This window comes from Pelobates fuscus, chromosome 7 (genome assembly GCF_036172605.1).
Source record: "Pelobates fuscus isolate aPelFus1 chromosome 7, aPelFus1.pri, whole genome shotgun sequence".
In the NCBI taxonomy this organism is placed as follows: Eukaryota; Metazoa; Chordata; class Amphibia; order Anura; family Pelobatidae; genus Pelobates; species Pelobates fuscus.
Genome location: NC_086323.1, coordinates 311879 through 335116, shown reverse-complemented (window position 1 = coordinate 335116; position 23238 = coordinate 311879). Strand labels below are relative to the sequence as shown.

The following is a 23238-nucleotide window of genomic DNA, read 5'->3' as shown; positions in this document are numbered from 1 at the left end:
AGCTCTTTCAAGACCAGCACAACAGAAACCACTGAGTTTAAACGATGGATATGAATTACAGTGTACCGAAAGTGACAGGAGACCCTTTATCATATTATGTGTGTTTTATTATTCTTACTTTCAGGGCACTTTTTGTAGGGCCTATATATTGCTTGCCGCAAAAGAACACTGCAGTAAATAAACCTCAAAATCCGTGTGGCAACCGATATCTGTCTTAAGGAAACGTTCCCCTGTGTTGTATTGTAAAATGAGTAGCTTTACCAAGATGGGATAGGCTCAAATCACTTGCGCTTTAGTACCGTCTGGTGGTACTTGTCCCCTTTTTTTGGAGCGTTGGTGGAATCCCTCAGAGATAAGAGATGCAAGGAAAACGTAATAGAAGATAATATAGTGTAGTAACTTAAGTTATAAAGGTGAGTATACTGTATCTTTAAATAGGTGCTCACCTTATTCAGAGCCAGGTACTAGGCTCTGAGTTTACCAGCATGAGTGTCAATAAGGGAGACACTTTCCCTTCTTGGAGCAGGTTTGGTGAAGATCAAAGGGGACTTAGATAAAAAATAAAAATGTATTTTGCCAGCAGGCAGTAAAATACAAACAAATAAAGCAGAGTAAAAAAACGTCCCATAAATATCCTTCACTTCCGAGACTCGTTTCACCCTACTTGAGGGCTTTCTCAATCGGTGTTCACTGCTCTTCTCCTCATTCTGGTTTAAATATCCCGGTCCGGTTCTTCATTGGTAGATTACCTTATTCATTAGCCAATCACATCACTCGTTTGGGGGGAGTGTAATGTGGCTTTTCAAATTCCGTTTTTTTTATTGCGTCCGTAACCGGAAGTGACGTCAGGCACATTGCCGCGTCACTTCTGGTATTGCGATCGCCATTTTGCTTGTGGGCAATAAGTGGGGAAAGTGGCAGAGCACCATATATTCATGCCTGTCACTTCCCGTATGCCCTTTATCCATATTCTTTATGCAATATGTGTTAAGCAAGTAGAAGGATGTACATATATCTTGTATATTGGAAAGACGTCCTCATTTTTGTCAAACGTGCAGGAAAAATGATTGGGGCATAAATGGAAAACAAGCATACATATATCAATAAACTGTGCATTACATTTAAATACAGTAAAAATTGACATTCCCACAGCATGTATATAGATCCTTTCGAAACACTTTAAAGCAATGGCTACAGAAATAGATTATATAGTGAAATAGGATTTGACATAGTTAATAATAGTAGTTTTCAATCACCTGTGATTAAAGCTTCACTTGAATCCTATAGAGTAGATGTGATAAGCATCTTATAAAGGGAAATACATCTATTTATTCCAACCACATAATAAACATAGAGGATTAATACATGTTGCTTGAATAATATCATGAAAAATGACACATTTCAAAATCGCCATTAAGGCCAGTGGGAATCATAGTGTTGAGATTGAAAATCCATCTCATCTCGTGTTGTCCCATCTTCCTTATTGGATCCTCACCCCTCCAATTGATGTTAACAATTTGAATACCCATAAATGTCAATTGGGCTGGATAACAGTTGTGCTTATATTTAAAATGTGCTGAAAGGCTGTGTTTCTCAAAACCCTTCCTAATATTACGGATATGCTCCTGTATTCTTATATAGAGGGATCTAGTGGTCCTACCTACATAACATGTGAAAAGATAGATGACTCGTTTAGAATAGCAAGTTATAAGTTGATTTATTTTATAGTTATTAGGCTGTTTGCTTTGAAATTGAGACTCACAGGTAGAGAATGAAGTGATATGTCTCTTTTTTGGCCGCTATTTCTGCAGGTGCCACATGTGCAACAGCCATAGAAGCCATTCTTTTGATTAAAGACATTTTTAATCGTTGCACGTTCTTTTATATGATTACGTACTAAATTAGTCTTTAAACTGGGAACTCCTCTATAGGTAAAAATAGGTTTATTTGGCAAAACCTTACTCAGGAACGTATCATTTTGTAGAATTGGCCAATATTTTTAGAAAATTATTTTTAATTTATAACTTTGGCAGCTGAAATCACAAATGAACGCTAGATTCCGTTCCTCTGTCTCAGTGGGCGGTGTTTTGTACTGTAGGAGTGACTCTCTATCTTTTAGAGCAACTTCACGTTGAGCTTTATCTAATAGTTGGGCTTTATAGCCTTTTTGTTTAAAATCATTAAGAATTTTACAAGATTGGATATTAAAAACTTCATTGTCAGTACAATTTCGCCTGATCCTCATCAGTTGTGCTTTAGGTGCGTTGGTAAGCCACGGATTAAAAATGGCAGCTTGTCTCCTCAATATAACTATTGACATCTACTTTTTTAAAATGTGTCTTGGTTTTTATCTCTCCTTCATCTATGTATATTTGAAGGTCCAAAAAAAATCGACGGATTGACGGCTGTAGTTACTCTCCAACCTCTGATTTCAGAAGAGATCATTACATTTGAAAAGATGGTAATGAAGGAAGTTAAAAATCTCAAAGCACCAAAAATATGGGAACATAATCTTAATAATAAAGAAAGAAATACCCTTAAAGATCTTAAGAAGAATGACACACTGGTAATCAAACCAGCTGATAAGGGAGGGGGGATAGTTCTAATGGAAAAAGATAACTATGTTAAAGAATGTCAAAGATTATTGATGGATGTAAAAACATACAAACAAATACCAAAAGACCCCATTAATGATATAAAAATAACTTATAATCAACTTCTAGACCAGGGTAAACTACTGGGGATTCTAAACAATAGGGAACAAAAGTTCCTTAATGTTCAGCATCCAAGAACCCCATTATTTTACCAACTCCCTAAAATACATAAGGATAAAAGTCATCCTCCAGGAAGACCTATTGTGTCTGGCATAGGCTCTATATCTAGCCGTTACTCTCAGTATATAGATAGGTGCCTCCAATCTGCAGTCCCACGCTGCCCCAGCGATCTTAAAGACACATTAAGTATACTTAACATCTTGAAAAATCAGATATGGGAAGATAACTTTTTCTTGGTAACAGCAGATGTGAGTTCACTCTATACCATCATCTCCCATGAACGAGGATGCCAGGCCACTAGGTTTTTCTTGGAGGAATTTGGAGAATTCCCTGGTGATCAGATAGATTTAATCATTGAGGGAATCAGATGGATCCTTACCAATAATTACTTTTGGTTTGGAGGTGATTTGTTCCTTCAGGTCTGTGGTACGCTGATGGGCACCAGATTTGCCCCCAGTTATGCCAATCTGTTCATGTCATTTTGGGAACATCAACATGTATACACAAGGCAGGACTGGGAGGCAAGTCTGGTGCTCTATTGCCATTACATAGATGATATTTTTTTAATCTGGAGGGGAGATGAAGAGTCCCTACTATCCTTCTCATCAGAACTTAATGACAACACATGGGGTATTAAATTGGAGAGTAACTACAGCCGTCAGTCCGTCGATTTTTTTGGACCTTCAAATATACATAGATGAATGAGAGATCAAAACCAAGACACATTTAAAAAAAGTAGATGTCAATAGTTATATTGAGGAGACAAGCTGCCATTTTTCACCGTGGCTTACCAACGCACCTATAAAATAAATCAACTTATAACTTGCTATTCTAAACGAGTCATCTATCTTATCACATGTTATGTAGGTAGGACCACTAGATCCCTCTATATAAGAATACAGGAGCATATCCGTAATATTAGGAAGGGTTTTGAGAAACACAGCCTTTCAGCACATTTTAAATATAAGCACAACTGTTATCCAGCCCAATTGACATTTATGGGTATTCAAATTGTTAACATCAATTGGAGGGGTGAGGATCCAATAAGGAAGATGGGACAACAAGAGATGAGATGGATTTTCAATCTCAACACTATGATTCCCACTGGCCTTAATGGCGATTTTGAAATGTGTCATTTTTCATGATATTATTCAAGCAACATGTATTAATCCTCTATGTTTATTATGTGGTTGGAATAAATAGATGTATTTCCCTTTATAAGATGCTTATCACATCTACTCTATAGGATTCAAGTGAAGCTTTAATCACAGGTGATTGAAAACTACTATTATTAACTATGTCAAATCCTATTTCACTATATAATCTATTTCTGTAACCATTGCTTTAAAGTGTTTCGAAAGGATTTACCGTATATACTCGAGTATAAGCCGACCCGAATATAAGCCGAGGCCCCTAATTTTATCCCAAAAAACTGGGAAAACTTATTGACTCGAGTATAAGACTAGGGTGGGAAATGCAGCAGCTACTGGTAAATTTCTAAATAAAATTAGATCCTAAAAAAAATATATTAATTGAATATTTATTTACAGTTTGTGTATAATGAATGCAGTGTGTACGTATGTGTGTGTGTATGAGTGCAGCGTGTGTGTATGAGTGCAGTGTGTGTGTGCATGAATGCAGTGTGTGTGTGCATGAATGCAGTGTGTGTGTGTGTGAATGCAGTGTGTGCAGGGCCGGTGCAAGGATATTTGCCGCCGTAGGCAAAACATTTTTTGCCGCCCCCTCCCCCCCCCCATATGTCCTGACTTCCCCTCCTCCTCCCTCAGTGGTCCTTACCTCCCCACCCCCGTGTTCCTTCACCCCCCCCCCCAGTGGTCCTGACTCACCCCTCCCCTAGTGGTCCTTACCCTCCCCTCCCCTAGTGGTCCTTACTTCCCCCTCCCCTCCCATAGTGGTCCTTATCCCACCCCCTCCCTCTCATAGTGGTCCTTATACCCCCCCTCCCTCCCATAGTGGTCCTTATCCCACCCCCTCCCATAGTGGTCCTTATACCCCCCCTCCCTCCCATCGTAGTCCTTATACCCCCCTCCCTCCAATAGTGGTCCTTATCCCCCCCCTCCCTCCCATAGTGGTCCTTATCCCCCCCCTCCCTCCCATAGTGGTCCTTATCCCCCCCCTCCCTCCCATAGTGGTCCTTATCCCCCCCCTCCCTCCCATAGTGGTCCTTATCCCCCCCCTCCCTCCCATAGTGGTCCTTATACCCCCCTCCCTCCCATAGTGGTCCTTATCCCCCCCCCTCCCTCCCATAGTGGTCCTTATCCCCCCCCTCCCTCCCATAGTGGTCCTTATACCCCCCTCCCTCCCATAGTGGTCCTTATCCCCCCCTCCCTCCCATAGTGGTCCTAATACCCCCATCCCTCCCATAGTGGTCCTTAACCCACCCCATCCCTCCCATAGTGGTCCTTATACCCCCCCCCTCCCATAGTGGTCCTTATACCCCTTTTTTTTGTTATTATTACTTTTTTTTATTATTTATTTCTTATTTTATTTATTTATTTATTTTTCGTCCCCCCTCCCTGCTTGATATATGGCAGGGAGGGGGGCTCTCCTTCCCTGGTGGTCCAGTGGCAGTTCAGTGGGGGGGAGAGGGGTGCTGGCAGAGCTGTACTTACCTTTCCTGCAGCTCCTGTCAGCTCTCTCCTCCTCTGCGCCGTCCGTTCTGCTCTTCTGTCAGCTCACACTGCAAGTCTCGCGAGAGCCGCGGCTCTCGCGAGATTTACACTGGGAGCTGTCCGAGGTGCTGACCGGACGGCGCAGAGGAGGAGAGAGCTGACAGGAGCTGCAGGAAAGGTAAGTACAGCTCTGCCAGCCCCCCTCTCCCCCAGTCTGTATTATGGCAATGCAAATTGCCATAATACAGACCTTGACTCGAGTATAAGCCGAGTTGGGGTTTTTCAGCCCAAAAAATGGGCTGAAAAACTCAGCTTATACTCGAGTATATACGGTATATACATGCTGTGGGAATGTCAATTTTTACTGTATTTAAATGTAATGCACAGTTTATTGATATATGTATGCTTGTTTTCCATTTATGCCCCAATCATTTTTCCTGCACGTTTGACAAAAATGAGGACGTCTTTCCAATATACAAGATATATGTACATCCTTCTACTTGCTTAACACATATTGCATAAAGAATATGGGTAAAGGGCATACGGGAAGTGACAGGCATGAATATATGGTGCTCTGCCACTTTCCCCACTTATTGCCCACAAGCAAAATGGCGATCGCAATACCGGAAGTGACGCAGCAACGTGCCTGACGTCACTTCCGGTTACGGACGCAATAAAAAAAACGGAATTTGACAAGCCACATTACACTCCCCCCAAACGAGTGATGTGATTGGCTAATGAATAAGGTAATCTACCAATGAAGAACCGGACCGGGATATTTAAACCAGAATGAGGAGAAGAGCAGTGAACACTGATTGAGAAAGCCCTCAAGTAGGGTGAAACGCGTCTCAGAAGTGAAGGATATTCATGGGACATTTTTTTACTCTGCTTTATTTGTTTGTATTTTACTGCCTACTGGCAAAATACATTTTTATTTTTTATCTAAGTCCCCTTTGATCTTCACCAAACCTGCTCCAAGAAGGGAAAGTGTCTCCCTTATTGACACTCATGCTGGTAAACTCAGAGCCTAGTACCTGGCTCTGAATAAGGTGAGCACCTATTTAAAGATACAGTATACTCACCTTTATAACTTAAGTTACTACACTATAGTATCTCCTATTATGTTTTCCTTGCATCTCTTATCTCTGAGGGATTCCACCAACGCTCCAAAAAAAGGGGACAAGTACCACCAGACGGTACTAAAGCGCAAGTGATTTGAGCCTATCCCATCTTAGGCTCTAAAAAATGTGAGTTAGCATTCTGTTTTGATCACTGCACAACGGTTAATTACCACACAGATTTACACTATTATTTCCCTGTTTATGTTTTTCTTTCTATGTACATATATGCTAAATTTAAAGTGATACTGCTACAATATCAGGACTAGACGACCCTTGTTATAGGGTAGGTGTCCATCACTATCACTGTATGCTCCACTCATATAAGTGAACTGCCTTTGGCTTTTCTACTTTTCTTCTAGTTTCTACAATTTGAGGTGGGTGTGAGGGACCCCCACAAGAGTATTGTAGCATCTACACGATTTTCAATATTCTATAAGCGCCTTTTATACACAGTTTTCTTTGTCTTTTTCACTAAATCCACAGGAACCTGCATTAAGTTATTGCAAATCTGGAATGACTGGGCACCATTGGGGCCCTTGCCAGCCCCGCTGTTATATCATGTTGAGCAGTATATAAAGTTTAGCCTTCCTGGTAGTGGCAGGATAGGAAATATACCTACGCCTTTATGTGGCCGTGATCCTAGGTATGGTCCAAGACCTGAGGGAAGACAGACTGGCGTTGTCCCCTCCGTAAGATGGAAAACTGGACCTTGTAGGATTGCTGGGAATTGAGAAATCCTCCATAGCTTCTGGTAGTTCAGACATGCTAGGATAGGACAAAAATTCATGAGTAACCAAAGTGATAATTTCGTACAGGCTAGCTTACCTAATGCCAAGTGGTGAAGAAATGATCTAATAATGGAGAGGGGAGCCCTACTAATTGCCAAGTGGCTTAAGAGGCTCTAGCTATGTGTTGCCACAAGGGGATTTTGTGGCCACCAAAAATGTGGCAGGGTGTCGGCCTCTCGGTGACCAGTAAAGCAAAAGATAGCATAGTTAGTCACCATGCGAGGTGACTAACTATGAGATGGCCGTTAATGTTAGTACCTCCGAGTATGAGAATGGGTGTTGGCCTCTCAGGACCACTAAGACAAAGCAAGAAGGCCATAAAACTAAATAAGCGGACTCTGAAACCTATCAGCCAGTAGACAAAGTCTTACCCTAGTACCAGTTGCAGGATGGGGGGGGGTGTAACGACTACTGGGTTCACATACCTGTCGTATCAGATAGAGTAGGACAGAGTAGATGAAACCCAAGCAATGCCTATGAGAGTAATAGCAATATTGTAGTACCCATAATGTGACTGTTAAATGGCAGAAAAAAATAATAATATGGGATACCTACCAACCAATAGACTAGGCCTAAAATGAAGCAGCAAAGCATAAGTGGTTACCAGTTGGGCCAAGTACCTAATAACATAAAAAGGAACAAATTAAGTTATGTGGGCAGTGAGGGTCAGATCATGGATCCCCAAGACAAATCTATTAACCTCTAACCGATGAGAAATTGTAGAAATCTAAAGAGAGGAGATGGTAGTGAAATAGCAGAGTGACTTCAATCTGTAATCTATAATACAACCAAGAAAGCATAACTAACTACTAATTGACAAACCATAGAGAGGACCCTCCTAAAGCGAGTTGGACAATTGAAACTGAGCCAACCAGAACCTTTGAGACTTGAAAAACCCTCAGAGGCACAGCCAAAAAGGTTCAAGCCCGGCAACCTATAAAACATCTTGTTACTACATATCTAATAGGCAGAACAAAATTTAGCAACAATGCGCTGCTCAATTAAATTTAAACAGAAAAGTATTTGATCAGAAAATTTTAATATGTGCAGTACTTCCCTATGGCCTCTAGAGACCAGCAGCATATCAAGCAAATAAATACAATTATGCTAATGTCCCCATGAACCCAGAGTATACCTATTACTATAATACGGCATTCGGCTGTAATTATACGAACGACCCCAAAGAGGAGCAAAGAACCGCATAACAACCGAACGCTCCATGTTTAACCGAACAGTTTAACAGACCTGTTGTACGAATTGTAAGTAACGTTCGTGCGTACAAACTAAAGGTTAAATGTTAGAGCGCAAACTCACAAAAGCCAATGCATCCGAACCAACAAACAGTAAAATAATTAAACAAACTAACGAACCGTACATTCATACAAAAGTTAATGAAAGACTACATGAAAGGCATATGAAATAGAGATAAATATGAGAATAGAGTTGGCCCGTGATGACGCTGCGTGCCCGCGACAGGGTCGCGAAGGTCAACCAACTCACTGTTGCAGCATCTTCCAGACAGTTAGCGGTAGAGACCGGGGGAGAGGGGAAGTATCCTGGAGGCCTTGGACGGTTGAAAAACGCGAACCAGAAACAGGCAAACACTCTAAGAGCAGGTAAGGTATCCACGAGGAAAGGTAAACAAAATGGTGATCTGCTGCGGGCGGAAGTCCAGGTATGCAAATTGCCAGACCAACAACGATAAAGAGGAGGGGTCTGGCGATCCTTAAGTAGGTAAATCATGCCCCTCCAACAACTACAGGCCTAGCCTTCCATATATATGGCTACATCGGTTGTGACTGAAGTAAGATTGTTGTTACAGAACTTGAGATAGGAACAAGTCGGTTGAGGTTTTACCTAAACGGACGTTTGCTGTAGGCCAGCAATAAAAGTGGGCAAAAAGGAAACCTAACATGCTCAAAATACATTTATTGAAAAAGAACATAATACAACGTAGTCACACCTATACATACACCTATTTTGTTATTGTGTGTGTGTGTATATAAATGTGTGTGTTTGGTACACTCCCCTATATATTGTTCCTAGAGTCACCAATGTGTCTGCATGTGTGTCAGTGTATGTGTGTATGACTGTGTGTCTATGTATCTGCATGTGTGTATATATATATATGTCTGTGTATGTGTATATGTGCAGACATCTCATAATCTCACCAACACTTCACACATACACCCCTGCATTTCAACATCAACACTACATAGAAACCCCACAAATATATATACCATACCACTGTATTCAAAAACCACACTACATACAAATGCATGCCTGCTTTCAAACGCAAACACCAAATACAAACATACCCCCTGCATTCACGTGCTTACATTCAAAAACACAAACACTGCTTAGTGCTAAATACATTTAAAAAAAATTGTGGATGGTTCTTAAATTTTAAAGTTAGACTCCAGGCACTATAAACTTCAATGAGATAGAATTGTTTAACACTGGAGGGACAGAGCCAGGAGACTCCAGGAACTATAACCACTTCAAAGAGTTAAAATAGTTTAACACTAAGGAGAGGGACAGTGTAAGGGGACTCCAGACACTATAACCACTTCAATTAGATGCAATGATTATACTGTCTATAGTGTATGGTATGATTTTTTGGTAGAAGTGCACATTACAGTTAGGATCATATACTACTGGTTCTGTCATGAGTAGGTATTTTGTCTGCTGTAGGCATACAGTTCTGGTTCCATATTCCTTGTTCCAGTAAGATACAATTATTGATATATTTAGAAATGTGCAATTTGTGTCATTCCAAGTCAAATTTTTTATTCTTTATCAAACGAAACAAACTAAACATAAACCAATTCAGAACTAATTAAAATTAATTTTGGATCTATTAGTTTTCATAAGAATTGCAAATTAGGAACATATCTACAAGCCAACTGAAACAGAAAAATACCTACCACCATCACCACTTCAAATCACTGCAGGTGTTATGGTGGTTGGAGGAACACTTTAAATAGTAATTGTAGAGTACAATACATTACAAACTGATAGCCATATCGCGGTGTACGTTACATTATAAACGTATAGCCATATCGCGGTGTACATTACATTATAAACTGATAGCCATATCGCGGTGTACGTTACATTATAAACAGATAGCCATATCGCGATGTACGTTACATTATAAACGGATAGCCATATCGCGGTGTACGTTACATTATAAACGTATAGCCATATCGCGATGTACGTTACATTATAAACCGATAGCCATATCGCGGTGTACGTTACATTATAAACAGATAGCCATATCGCGATGTACGTTACATTATAAACTGATAGCCATATCGCGATGTACGTTACATTATAAACAGATAGCCATATCGCGATGTACGTTACATTATAAACGGATAGCCATATCGCGATGTACGTTACATTATAAACGGATAGCCATATCGCGGTGTACGTTACATTATAAACAGATAGCCATATCGCGGTGTACGTTACATTATAAACAGATAGCCATATCGCGATGTACGTTACATTATAAACAGATAGCCATATCGCGATGTACGTTACATTATAAACGGATAGCCATATCGCGATGTACGTTGCATTATAAACAGATAGCCATATCGCAGTGTACGTTACATTATAAACAGATAGCCATATCGCGATGTACGTTACATTATAAACGGATAGCCATATCGCGATGTACGTTACATTATAAACAGATAGCCATATCGCGATGTACGTTACATTATAAACAGATAGCCATATCGCGGTGTACGTTACATTATAAACGTATAGCCATATCGCGATGTACGTTACATTATAAACAGATAGCCATATCGCGGTGTACGTTACATTATAAACAGATAGCCATATCGCGGTGTACGTTACATTATAAACAGATAGCCATATCGCGGTGTACGTTACATTATAAACAGATAGCCATATCGCGATGTACGTTACATTATAAACAGATAGCCATATCGCGATGTACGTTACATTATAAACAGATAGCCATATCGCGGTGTACGTTACATTATAAACAGATAGCCATATCGCGATGTACGTTACATTATAAACAGATAGCCATATCGCGGTGTACGTTACATTATAAACGTATAGCCATATCGCGATGTACGTTACATTATAAACAGATAGCCATATCGCGGTGTACGTTACATTATAAACAGATAGCCATATCGCGGTGTACGTTACATTATAAACTGATAGCCACATCGCGGTGTACGTTACATTATAAACAGATAGCCATATCGCGGTGTACGTTACATTATAAACAGATAGCCATATCGCGATGTACGTTACATTATAAATAGATAGCCATATCGCTGTGTACGTTACATTATAAACTGATAGCCACATCGCGGTGTACGTTACATTATAAACAGATAGCCATATCGCGATGTACGTTACATTATAAATAGATAGCCATATCGCTGTGTACGTTACATTATAAATAGATAGCCACATCGCGGTGTACGTTACATTATAAACAGATAGCCATATCGCGGTGTACGTTACATTATAAACTGATAGCCACATCGCGGTGTACGTTACATTATAAACAGATAGCCATATCGCGGTGTACGTTACATTATAAACAGATAGCCATATCGCGATGTACGTTACATTATAAATAGATAGCCATATCGCTGTGTACGTTACATTATAAATAGATAGCCACATCGCGGTGTACGTTACATTATAAACAGATAGCCATATCGCGGTGTACGTTACATTATAAACTGATAGCCACATCGCGGTGTACGTTACATTATAAACAGATAGCCATATCGCGGTGTACGTTACATTATAAACAGATAGCCATATCGCGATGTACGTTACATTATAAACTGATAGCCATATCGCGATGTACGTTACATTATAAACAGATAGCAATATCGCGGTGTAAATTACATTATAAACGGATAGACATATCTCGGTGAATATTACATTATAAACTTATGGCCATATCGCGGTGTACATTACATTATAAACCGATAGCCATATCGCGGTGTACGTTACTGTGGCGGAACCAGCCCTGCCACTTGTGTTTGGAGAGGACTGCTTGCCAGCCTCTTGCCCTGTGAATATGGTCCCTGGGAGGTTTGGCCCTTGAAATAGCAGATTTGGGCATAATGGATTTTTTATGTGCTGCTGCTGGCCCTTTAACTCCCAGAGAAAGGGTTTGTACTTTTAAATTGGCACTTCGAAGGCCGTCGAAGTGCCGAAGTAGTCGAAGTGGCCGCCATTCGAAAAACGAACACGTGGCGGCGGCCATCTTGGTTCATTCCACGCAGTCAGCGGTATGTGTAGCCAAATTCATGGAACTGAAATCGGCTACACAGTTCCGTGAACACCGCTGAGCCTTACCTTCTCCCACGGTGATTTTGCAGCCGCAGAGACTAAGTCCTGTTCGAAGATTCGAACGCTCGTTCGAATGGGATTTACTAATTTTTTCAGCCTGGAATAGACCGACCGCACAGCCCAAATCTATGGAACTGTTTCGGGCATGAAAATGTGCTTGCGGTCGGTCCTAAAGGACTTCCATACAACTTTTTAACCCCTGAACCGATTGCCCAATTTTTGAGTATGTGTTTATTTCCCGCATGCTGATTATGAAAATGTATGTTTTATGTTTGTGGAATGTATATTTTAGAAGTTATAAATATTGTGTAAAAACTGTATTCCTCTGCCTGTGATAATGAGATTACCCATTGTGTTCAGTAATCATATCACAGGCAGAGGGGAGGATTTTGTGTGGGAGTGTCTGTATGTATTGTACGGATTGATTGGTTGTTCTGTAACACCCTGTGGGCTGTACTATGTTTGTGGATTGGGAATAAAAGAGACTGTATGTGACAGTACAGTCAGATTCTGCTTAACCCTTAAACCGAAGTATCGTCTCGTTATTGGGGGAATTGGATTGTATGCTGACTGCCAGGAGTGCAACCCTTTTGTATGGTTTTCCTGTTTGGCTGTTTCCAGGATTTGTAGAGTTTGCAGTTCGGGAGATTGGTGCTTACAGTTGCTGCCTGTGCATCTGGAAAGGGGAATATCGCCTAAATGTTTTTTAACCTGTGGTGAGCAAAACGGTCCGTTACAGTTACATTATAAACGGATAGCCATAGCGCGGTGAATATTACATTATAAACGAATGGCCATATCGCGATGTACATTACATTATAAACCGATAACCATATCGTGGTGAATATCACATTATAAACGAATGGCAATATGGCGGTGTACATTACATTATAAACCGATAACCATATCACGGTGAATATTATATTATAAACGAATGGGCATATGGCGGTGTACATTACATTATAAACCGATAGCCATATCGCAGTGTACATTACATTATAAACCGATAGCCATATCGCGGTGTACTTTACATTATAAACCGATAGCCATATCGCGGTGAATATTACATTATAAACGAATGGCAATATCGCGGTGTACATTACATTATAAACCGATAGCCATATCGCGGTGTACTTTACATTATAAACCGATAGCCATATCGTGGTGAATATTACATTATAAACGAATGGCAATATCGCGGTGTACATTACATTATAAACCGATAGCCATATCACGGTGTACGTTACATTATAAACGGATAGCCATATCGCGGTGAATATTACATTATAAATGAATGGCCATATCGCTGTGTACATTACATTATAAACCGATAGCCATATCGCGGTGAATATTACATTATAAACGAATGGCCATATCGCTGTGTACATTACATTATAGAAGTAAACCAAGGTGAATCTAGTATGAACTGGATAAAAATCCAGACCTTACTAGTCAAATGAGTGGAGCGCTATATATTTACTCTTACCCTGATTTAGGGTTAAATCTCAGATGTATGTTGGTACATAGAAGTGAAACAAAAACAATACAACTCAATATAGTGTAAATCTGTAAATAAATGAGGATATTGTGATAATTTGTCAATAATCAAACTCACATGGATTAGAGCCTCAAACAGGACAGGCTCAAATCACTTCCACAGTAGTGTCGTGTGGAGACACTGCACCCTTTAACTGGATTGAATTTCCTCGGGGAAAAGGGAGAGAAAAAAGGGAGAAACCTCCTAGTGTACTATGTTTTAACTTGTACTTGCACATACAGTGGTTATGGTAGTGCTCACCTTTTTCTGAGCCAATGAGAACCTGGCTCTGGATGGTAGACGTGGGTGCCTCTGGAGGGGGGCAACAACCCTTCTTTTAGCAGCAAGGTAAGATAAAAAGCCAATGGGATGTAGTAAAAAAATAATAATTGTATTCTAAGTTTAAAATCAAAAGATAATAAAACAATGTTGAATAATTAAAAGATAAGTATAAAGTCCCAATTGATGGCTTCAATTCCGAGACGCGTTTCGCCCACGTCCTGTGGGCTTTTTCAATCGGATTTTCTGTCTTCATTATCTTGCTGCTTAAATTTGCCGGTCTTTTTTCCTGTGGGCGGTCCTTCATTAACATGGTCCAATCATGTTGCTGTATGTAGTGGGGTGGAGTGCCTCACCTGTAGTCCTTTAGGGTGATCGGGAATGGCGCGGTCTCCCGGTCCGCGTCATTTCCGCATTCACCGCGGCCATTTTACTTGTGGGTAAACTCCCTAGATTGGAAACCGGAAGTGACGCGACGGAATGAATCCGCTCGTCATTTCCAGACCGGGCGGGTTTACTGGCAGATATTGAATATAACCTGCCCATACTTCCTTATGGAGAACTCCCACTCCCACCACAAATATCCAGATGGGGGAGAAGGGTAGAGAACAAGGAACAAGGGAATAAAAAATAGGAAAAAGGGGACATATAAATATATTGTACATAGTTCATCCTATACACAGTGACAATGTCAACTATACAATATAGACAAAGGAATTCTTTTTTTATAGAAAATGTATATATGTACCCAAGTAATTTCATCCTCTTTCTTCTATTTGCGAATTTAGATAATTTAAAGGGATTTAAACAAAATTACATATATGTACACCAAATATATACTTGTTAGAGGAAACCATTTTCTCAATATTCCCTCCCCTTTCCTATTTCGTTTCCCCCTTTATTTTATATAAATAGTTGACATTCTCTTATATATTACATATACATAAAACATTATATTTAATGATCCATATCCGTTTCCAGAGATGAAGTTGGGAAAGTTAGATGAAATGGCATATTTCGAAGTCATTATTAAGCCCTCCTGGGGTCAATGTGTTTAAATTGAAAATCTATTTCATCTCCATCTGTCCCATTTTTTTTATAATATCGTCTCCTCTCCAATTAGTTTTAACCAATTGAATACCAGTGAACTGTAATTTTGTAGAGTCCTGATTATGTTTCTGTTTAAAATGTAGGGACAGGCTATGTTTTTTAAAGCCTTTTTTTAATGTTTCTTATATGTTCTTGGATACGGACTTGAAGAGGCCTTACAGTCCTACCTATATGTTCTAGCCCACATGTACATACTATCTAGTATATAACTCTTTTAGAGTAGCATGTAATTAAATCCCTAATATTATGTGTTTCTTGGGTATGTTGAGGGTTTTGGAATTTCCTAGTCACTCTATTTTTTTTTTTTTCTTCCCGTATTTTTGCAGGCACCACATAGGCCGCACGCATAGAATCCGGGGGATTCATTAAACAGACTTAGTGTCGATTGATTCTGTTTAATATGATTGCGCACTAGATTGTCTCTCAGGTTTTTTACCCCCCTGTAGACAATCCTAGGGCGATCAAATAGAATTGTATTTAAAAAAGGATCTTCCTTTAGAATCGGCCAATGTTTGTTCACACTCTTTTTGAAAATATGGCTTTTTGAATTGAAGTCACATATAAGAGATACTTGGTTAATGTCCTATGACCCCGTGGATGGTTTATATTTAAGCAAATTTTGTCTATCACTTTTCTGTACTTCCTCAACTGCCTTTCTCAAGAGGTTTTCTTGATACCCCTTATCCCTAAAATTCTTTACAATTATCTCCGATTGAGTTTCAAAAGTATGGGTTTCTGTACAGTTCCGTTTTATTCACAATAATTGAGCCTTCGGTGCATTTAGCAGCCAGGGTGAAAAATTACAGCTTTTACGTTCTATATAACTATTAACATCTACTTTTTTTAAGTAGTTTTTTTATTTAATCTGGCCATTTTCAATATATATGTTTAGATCAAGAAAGTTAATAGCTAATTTACTGTACTCACTAATTAGTGTAATGCCCCAAGCATTTGCATTCAGCAAATTCAAAAAGTTGTTCAGAGAGATCTCATCTCCTTTCCAGATGAAGAGGATATCGTCGATGTAGCAGCGGTACAGCACCAGGTTCTGTCCCCAGTCATGGTTCCCATAGATGTATTGGGTCTCCCAATGGGACATAAAAAGATTTGCATAACTGGGGCGAACCTGGTGCCCATTGCCGTCCCACACTGTTGAATATAGAACTCCTCTCCTCTCCAAACCAGAAGTAGTTGTGGTTGAGAATCCAGGTTATGCCTTCAATAATGAAGTCTATCTGGATCTGAGGAAAGTCTATATACAATTCCAAAAACTATTTAGTGGCGGCACACCCTTTGTTGTGGGTGATAATCGTGTATAGGGAACTAACATCAGCCGTCACTAAATAATAATTGTCTTCCCATTTCTGATCCTTTAAAATTTGTAGGATGCTTAATGTGTCTTTCAAATGGCTGGGGCTTCTTTGTACTGCTGGTTGCAAACATTTGTCAATATATTGTGACAAACGGCTGGAAATTGATTCAATTCCGGAAATAATTGGCCGCCCGGGAGGATTTTCCTTATCTTTGTGTATCTTGGGTAATTGATATAATACCGGGATTCTAGGGTGTAGGATATTTAAAAATTAAAATTCCTTTTCATTTAGAATACCCAGCGTTTTTCCCTTATCTAGTAGTTTAGTATACGTATCTTTAAACTCCTTAGTTGGACCTTTAGTTAGTTTCATATATGTCTTTCCGTCACTCAATAGCCTTAAAGACTCCTTGATGTAATTAGTGGTTTTCATTTCCACTATCCCCCCACCCTTATCAGCGGGTTTGATGACTATAGTGTTGTCCTTTTTTAGTTCTTTTAATGCCCTTATTTCATCACTTCCCAGATTTAATTCATATTTATTGTTTTTTTTTCTCTTGTTCATATCTCGAATTACCATTTTTTTGAAGGCTACCATTTCCTCCGATACTAAATAGTTCGGAAAGAATGAAGAAGCCTCCTTTAGATCTGTATGAATAACCTCACTGTATTCAGTGTTGGTTTCTGCTCTGGCAATAGGGGATTTAGAAAAAAACAGTTTTAAACACAATTTTCTCTTAAATCTTTGAAGATCTATGTATGTGTCAAATTTGTTAAGTGGTTTTGTTGGGGCAAAATTAAGGCCTTTAGCTAGAAGTTTTGATTGGGCCGAAGTGAGGGGTTGATCTGTTAAATTAAAGATACTGTTGTTGTTTGATATCGATTCTTGTCCCTTAGCTCTTTTCTGTATGCAAACTCCTCCTCTACCTCCCCTTCTTCTATACTTCTCCTTCTTTTGCCCGGTGATCTCCTCTGATGGTCTAATTCCTTGTGGCTGTCTTTTTTGTGGGTACGTCAAAAAACCTCCTCTCTGGGTGATTTATTCAGGGCCTCATACCTATTTTCAAGGGGTATCGGCCCTCGGCTACTAAAAGTAGGTCTAGGTCTTTCATGAGTTGTCTTTTCTCTATAGTCTACCTTATGAGAGTTTAGTCTTGGCCTTCATTCATAATTGTGTTCCTTCCTTCTGACTATTTTCTCTGGAGTAGCTGGTTGCTTGGGCCTAGCAAATGTTTTTTGTTGGATTAATGGGGTAGATTTCTGGTAGGGTTTGTGTTGGGTATTAGAATGTTCCCATTTGTCTACTCTGGATACATTTTTATCCGTCTGTCTCAAAGGTCTGTAGTGGGTATAGTGATTTTCCTGGTGTCTTTTGGAATATGTCCTGACTTGTTTTTTTGCATAGTCATTTTTATCTCTGAGGTATTTTTTCCTTTTAATGGCTATTATACCTTTTTTCATTTTATTCAAATTATTTTCAAGATGACTCGTCATCTGTGAATATTCATCTGAACTCATATTTTCCTCCAAGAATTTCTGGAGGTCATTAATTTGATTGTCTATTTTTTTTTTTTTTTTTTTTTTTTTAAGTACTATCCCTTCTTTTTACTATTAGACCCATAAGACCAAATTAAAAAATTTCAAGCATATCCAGCCATTCCTGGACGAATTCTTGTTCGTCCTGATCAAAAGAAGGGTTTTTAGTGAATCTTAATCCCCTAAGGGTAATTTTTTCCCGTAGATATTTTTTCATTGTGGCAGCCTCCCACTTTATTTTCATCTCCCTATTCAATAATTTCTCTAGATCAGATTGGCTCTTTTTTTTTTTTATAAAAATCTGGTGTTTGTTCATTCTGGAGGGGTGTATCGTGGTCATCAAATAAAGTGTCAATATTTTTACAATAATTGACCCTGTTATTAAACACCGTCATCTTTATAAAAGTAGCAGCACACACATTGAAAAAAAGAACTGAAGTTAGATTTCAAAAAATGGTGATTACTGTGTCCAGTGCGCTTATAGGTATATTAAAGTGATACAAGAAGCAGCTACACACTCTAGTGGGTGTTCTCTTTCCCCCACTACATTACATTATAAACCGATAGCCATATCGCAGTGTATGTTACATTATAAACCGATAGCCATATCGCGGTGTACATTACATTATAAACCGATAGCCATATCGCGGTGTACGTTACATTATAAACAGATAGCCATATCGTGATGTACGTTACATTATAAACGGATAGCCATATCGGGGTGTACGTTACATTATAAACAGATAGCCATATCGCGGTGTACGTTACATTATAAACGGATAGCCATATTGCGGTGTACTGTCACGTTCCGTTCCTGGCTGCGGATCATTCTGGTAATGGCTTCTGGTATCCAGTACTCCTTTTGCTATTCTTGTTTGGTATTTCTTGGTTTTTGGTTTTCTATTCTGTGTCTGGTTTTCTTTATGCTGGGATTTCTGGGTTCATTCCTATAGTTCGTCCCTGGATTTCCCAGTCTCCAGGTTTACTTTAAATGTTTGTTTTATTTGCCACACCCTTATGTTTCCAGCTTTCATTATGTGTTGGAGTTCCTGCAGGCAGCGGCTCAAAGCTTCTGTCCTTTCTTGCAGGTAAGTGCTATATATGTGTTCTTAATCTGTGGTTGTTTTAGCATACATTAGGCAGTGTAGGACCTGCCAGATATGGGGTACATTGGCGTTGTTGGCAGGCTTATGCAATGTATGATCATATAGTGTGACTAAACCCCCATGATTTCCATATGTAGTACTTAGTTATTTCTCCTCTTGTTTTGCCTATGTTATCTTGTCGTGTCTTAGTTTGTATATACCTGTCCATGTTCAGTCCTGTCCAGTCATGCCCATGTTTAGTTAATGTTCCCTTATGTATTGTGTCATGTTCTGGGTTTAGCTTCCTATCCTTCTCTGGTTTTGGGTTCTACTAGTTATGTCTTGTTTTCATGTTTGGTGCCTGTTCTAGCTTTGTCTTGTTTCTAGTACTGGATACACCCTTGCTGCAGAGCCTCCCTATTCAGCTCCTGGGAGGTCTGCTTATTTCCTAGCTCCTAGTTCCTTGGATCCGCAGAAGCTGAATCAGGGTTCTGGTTGTGGCTGCACAAACGCTGGTGCTCAACACCAGGGGGCGTGCGGTTACCCTGCACCAGACCCTGCTAATCCCCCTCCACGCTGAAGACTCCCACTTAACATCAGGCATATTGGGTCCCGGTCCATGCGCCGTCACAGTGTCCATGCGCCGTCACCTGGACACTGTGTCTGGGTTCCGGGCACCGGACTACCACCCTGACATGTACGTTACATTATAAACCGATAGCCATATCGCGGTGTACGTTACATTATAAACCGATAGCCATATCGCGGTGTACGTTACATTATAAACCGATAGCCATATCGCGGTAAATATTACATTATAAACGAATGGCCATATCGCAGTGTACATTACATTATAAACCGATAGCCATATCGCGGTGTACGTTACATTATAAACCGATAGCCATATCGCGGTGAATATTACATTATAAACGAATGGCCATATGGTGGTGTACATTACATTATAAACCAATAGCCATATCGCGGTGTACGTTACATTATAAACGAATGGCCATGTCGCGGTGTACATTACATTATAAACCGATAGCCATATCGCAGTGAATATTACATTATAAACGAATGGCCATATCGCGGTGTACGTTACATTATAAACCGATAGCCATATCGCGGTGAATATTACATTATAAACGAATGCCCATATCGTGGTGTACATTACATTATAAACCAATAGCCATATCGCGGTGTACGTTACATTATAAACGAATGGCCATATCGCGGTGTACATTACATTATAAACCGATAGCCATATCGCAGTGAATATTACATTATAAACGAATGGCCATATCACGGTGTACGTTACATTATAAACCGACAGCCATATGGCGGCGAATATTACATTATAAACTAATGGCCATATTGCGGTGTACATTACATTATAAATCGATAGCCATATCGCAGTGTACTTTACGTTATAAACTGATAGCCACATCGCGGTGTACATTACATTATAAACCGATAGCCATATCGCGGTGTACGTTACATTATAAACTGATAGCCACATCGCGGTGTACATTACATTATAAACCGATAGCCATATCGCGGTGTAAGTTACATTATAAACGGATAGCCACATCGCGTGTACATTACATTATAAACTAATGGCCATATCGCGGTGTACGTTACATTATAAACTGATAGCCATATCGCGGTGTACGTTACATTATAAACTGATAGCCACATCGCGGTGTACGTTACATTATAAACTGATAGCCACATCGCGGTGTACGTTACATTATAAACGGGTAGCCATATCGGGGTGTACATTACATTATAAGCCGATAGCCATATCGCGGTGTACGTTACATTATAAACTGATAGCCATATCGCGGTGTACGTTACATTATAAACCGATAGCCATATCGCGGTGTAAGTTACATTATAAACGGATAGCCACATCGCGTGTACATTACATTATAAACTAATGGCCATATCGCGGTGTACGTTACATTATAAACTGATAGCCATATCGCGGTGTACGTTACATTATAAACTGATAGCCACATCGCGGTGTACGTTACATTATAAACTGATAGCCACATCGCGGTGTACGTTACATTATAAACGGGTAGCCACATCGCGATGTACGTTACATTATAAACTGATAGCCATATCGCGGTGTACGTTACATTATAAACTGATAGCCACATCGCGGTGTACGTTACATTATAAACTGATAGCCACATCGCGGTGTACGTTACATTATAAACGGGTAGCCATATCGGGGTGTACATTACATTATAAACCGATAGCCATATCGCGGTGTACGTTACATTATAAACGGGTAGCCATATCGCGGTGTACATTACATTATAAACTGATAGCCACATCGCGTGTACGTTACATTATAAACCGATAGCCATATCGCAGTGTACGTTACATTATAAACCGATAGCCATATCGCGGTGTACGTTACATTATAAACGGATAGCCATATCGCGGTGTACGTTACATTATAAACCGATAGCCATATCGCGGTGTACGTTACATCATAAACTGATAGCATTATTTCGAGGTACAATATCGATAGCTATACGTACATACATACACAATATTTTTTCTTAATTAACACTTTTTATAAATGTGGAAAAAGATTTCATATTGCATGAATAAATCCATTTCTCTTCCACTAATGGAAGACTCTAAATTAGTGTATCTTTAACATTGATTCATATTTTGCTTTAATGAGAATATACTGGTACTTACTCTTATACCTTTACTTCCTGGATTTCCTTCTGGTCCAGCTAAACCCTAGCATAAAGAGAAAAGTTTAGGTTTTTTTTTTTTTCTATTATTTAAAATGACTGCTGAAACATACAAAAACAGACTTTATTATTAAGAGACTCTGTTCATTAAACATATTATTTTAACTATCTTTGAAATGAAGGCATATGATAACAGAGGCAATTAAAATTCACCAAGTAAAATAGTAAGAAAACAATAACACATGCAGATTAAAAATAGACAATGAGCCATAAAGGGTGCAAACACAGTAGGGATCCCCACATCTACTGCACATAAATACAATATACATGATCAACCTCTAAACCTGAACTATATTACTTCCAAGAACCTGACCAGAAATTTGAACAAAATAGAAGGTCTTCACAGAGATAACCCACAGCTACATAACTATAGGGTAAGGAAAAAAGCCCAGTATTTTTCATCACATGAATACATGATACAGGAAGAAAAGGGATGGTAATGGGGTGTAACTGCCTCCTTACTCAGTATCGACATGAATTTACTTGATAGGGAGTTTAACTGATGCAATTGATATGGCGAGTAACTGATAGGGAGTGTAACTGATGCAATTGATATGGAGTGTAACTGATAGGGAGTGTAACTGATAGGGAGTGTAACTGATGCAATTGATATGGAGAGTAACTGATATGGAGAGTAACTGATATGGAGAGTAACTGATATGGAGAGTAACTGATAGGGAGTGTAACTGATAGGGAGTGTAACTGATAGGGAGTGTAACTGATAGGGAGTGTAACTGATAGGGAGTGTAACTGATAGGGAGTGTAACTGATGCAATTGATATGGAGAGTAACTGATAGGGAGTGTAACTGATGCAATTGATATGGAGAGTAACTGATAGGGAGTGTAACTGATAGGGAGTGTAACTGATAGGGAGTGTAACTGATGCAATTGATATGGAGAGTAACTGATAGGGAGTGT

General features: G+C 39.5%; 1 protein-coding gene across 4 annotated transcripts in view; it reads right to left on the bottom strand.

Moving 5' to 3' along the window:
• Positions 1-23238, bottom strand: part of COL24A1 (collagen type XXIV alpha 1 chain) — an 808926-nt gene that overhangs the window by 536176 nt on the left and 249512 nt on the right. For all 4 annotated transcript variants that reach the window (XM_063427613.1, XM_063427615.1, XM_063427616.1 and 1 more), the window contains one exon: positions 22261-22305. In XM_063427613.1, the coding sequence (XP_063283683.1) occupies positions 22261-22305 (45 nt within the window). The remainder of the gene's footprint in view (positions 1-22260; positions 22306-23238) is intronic.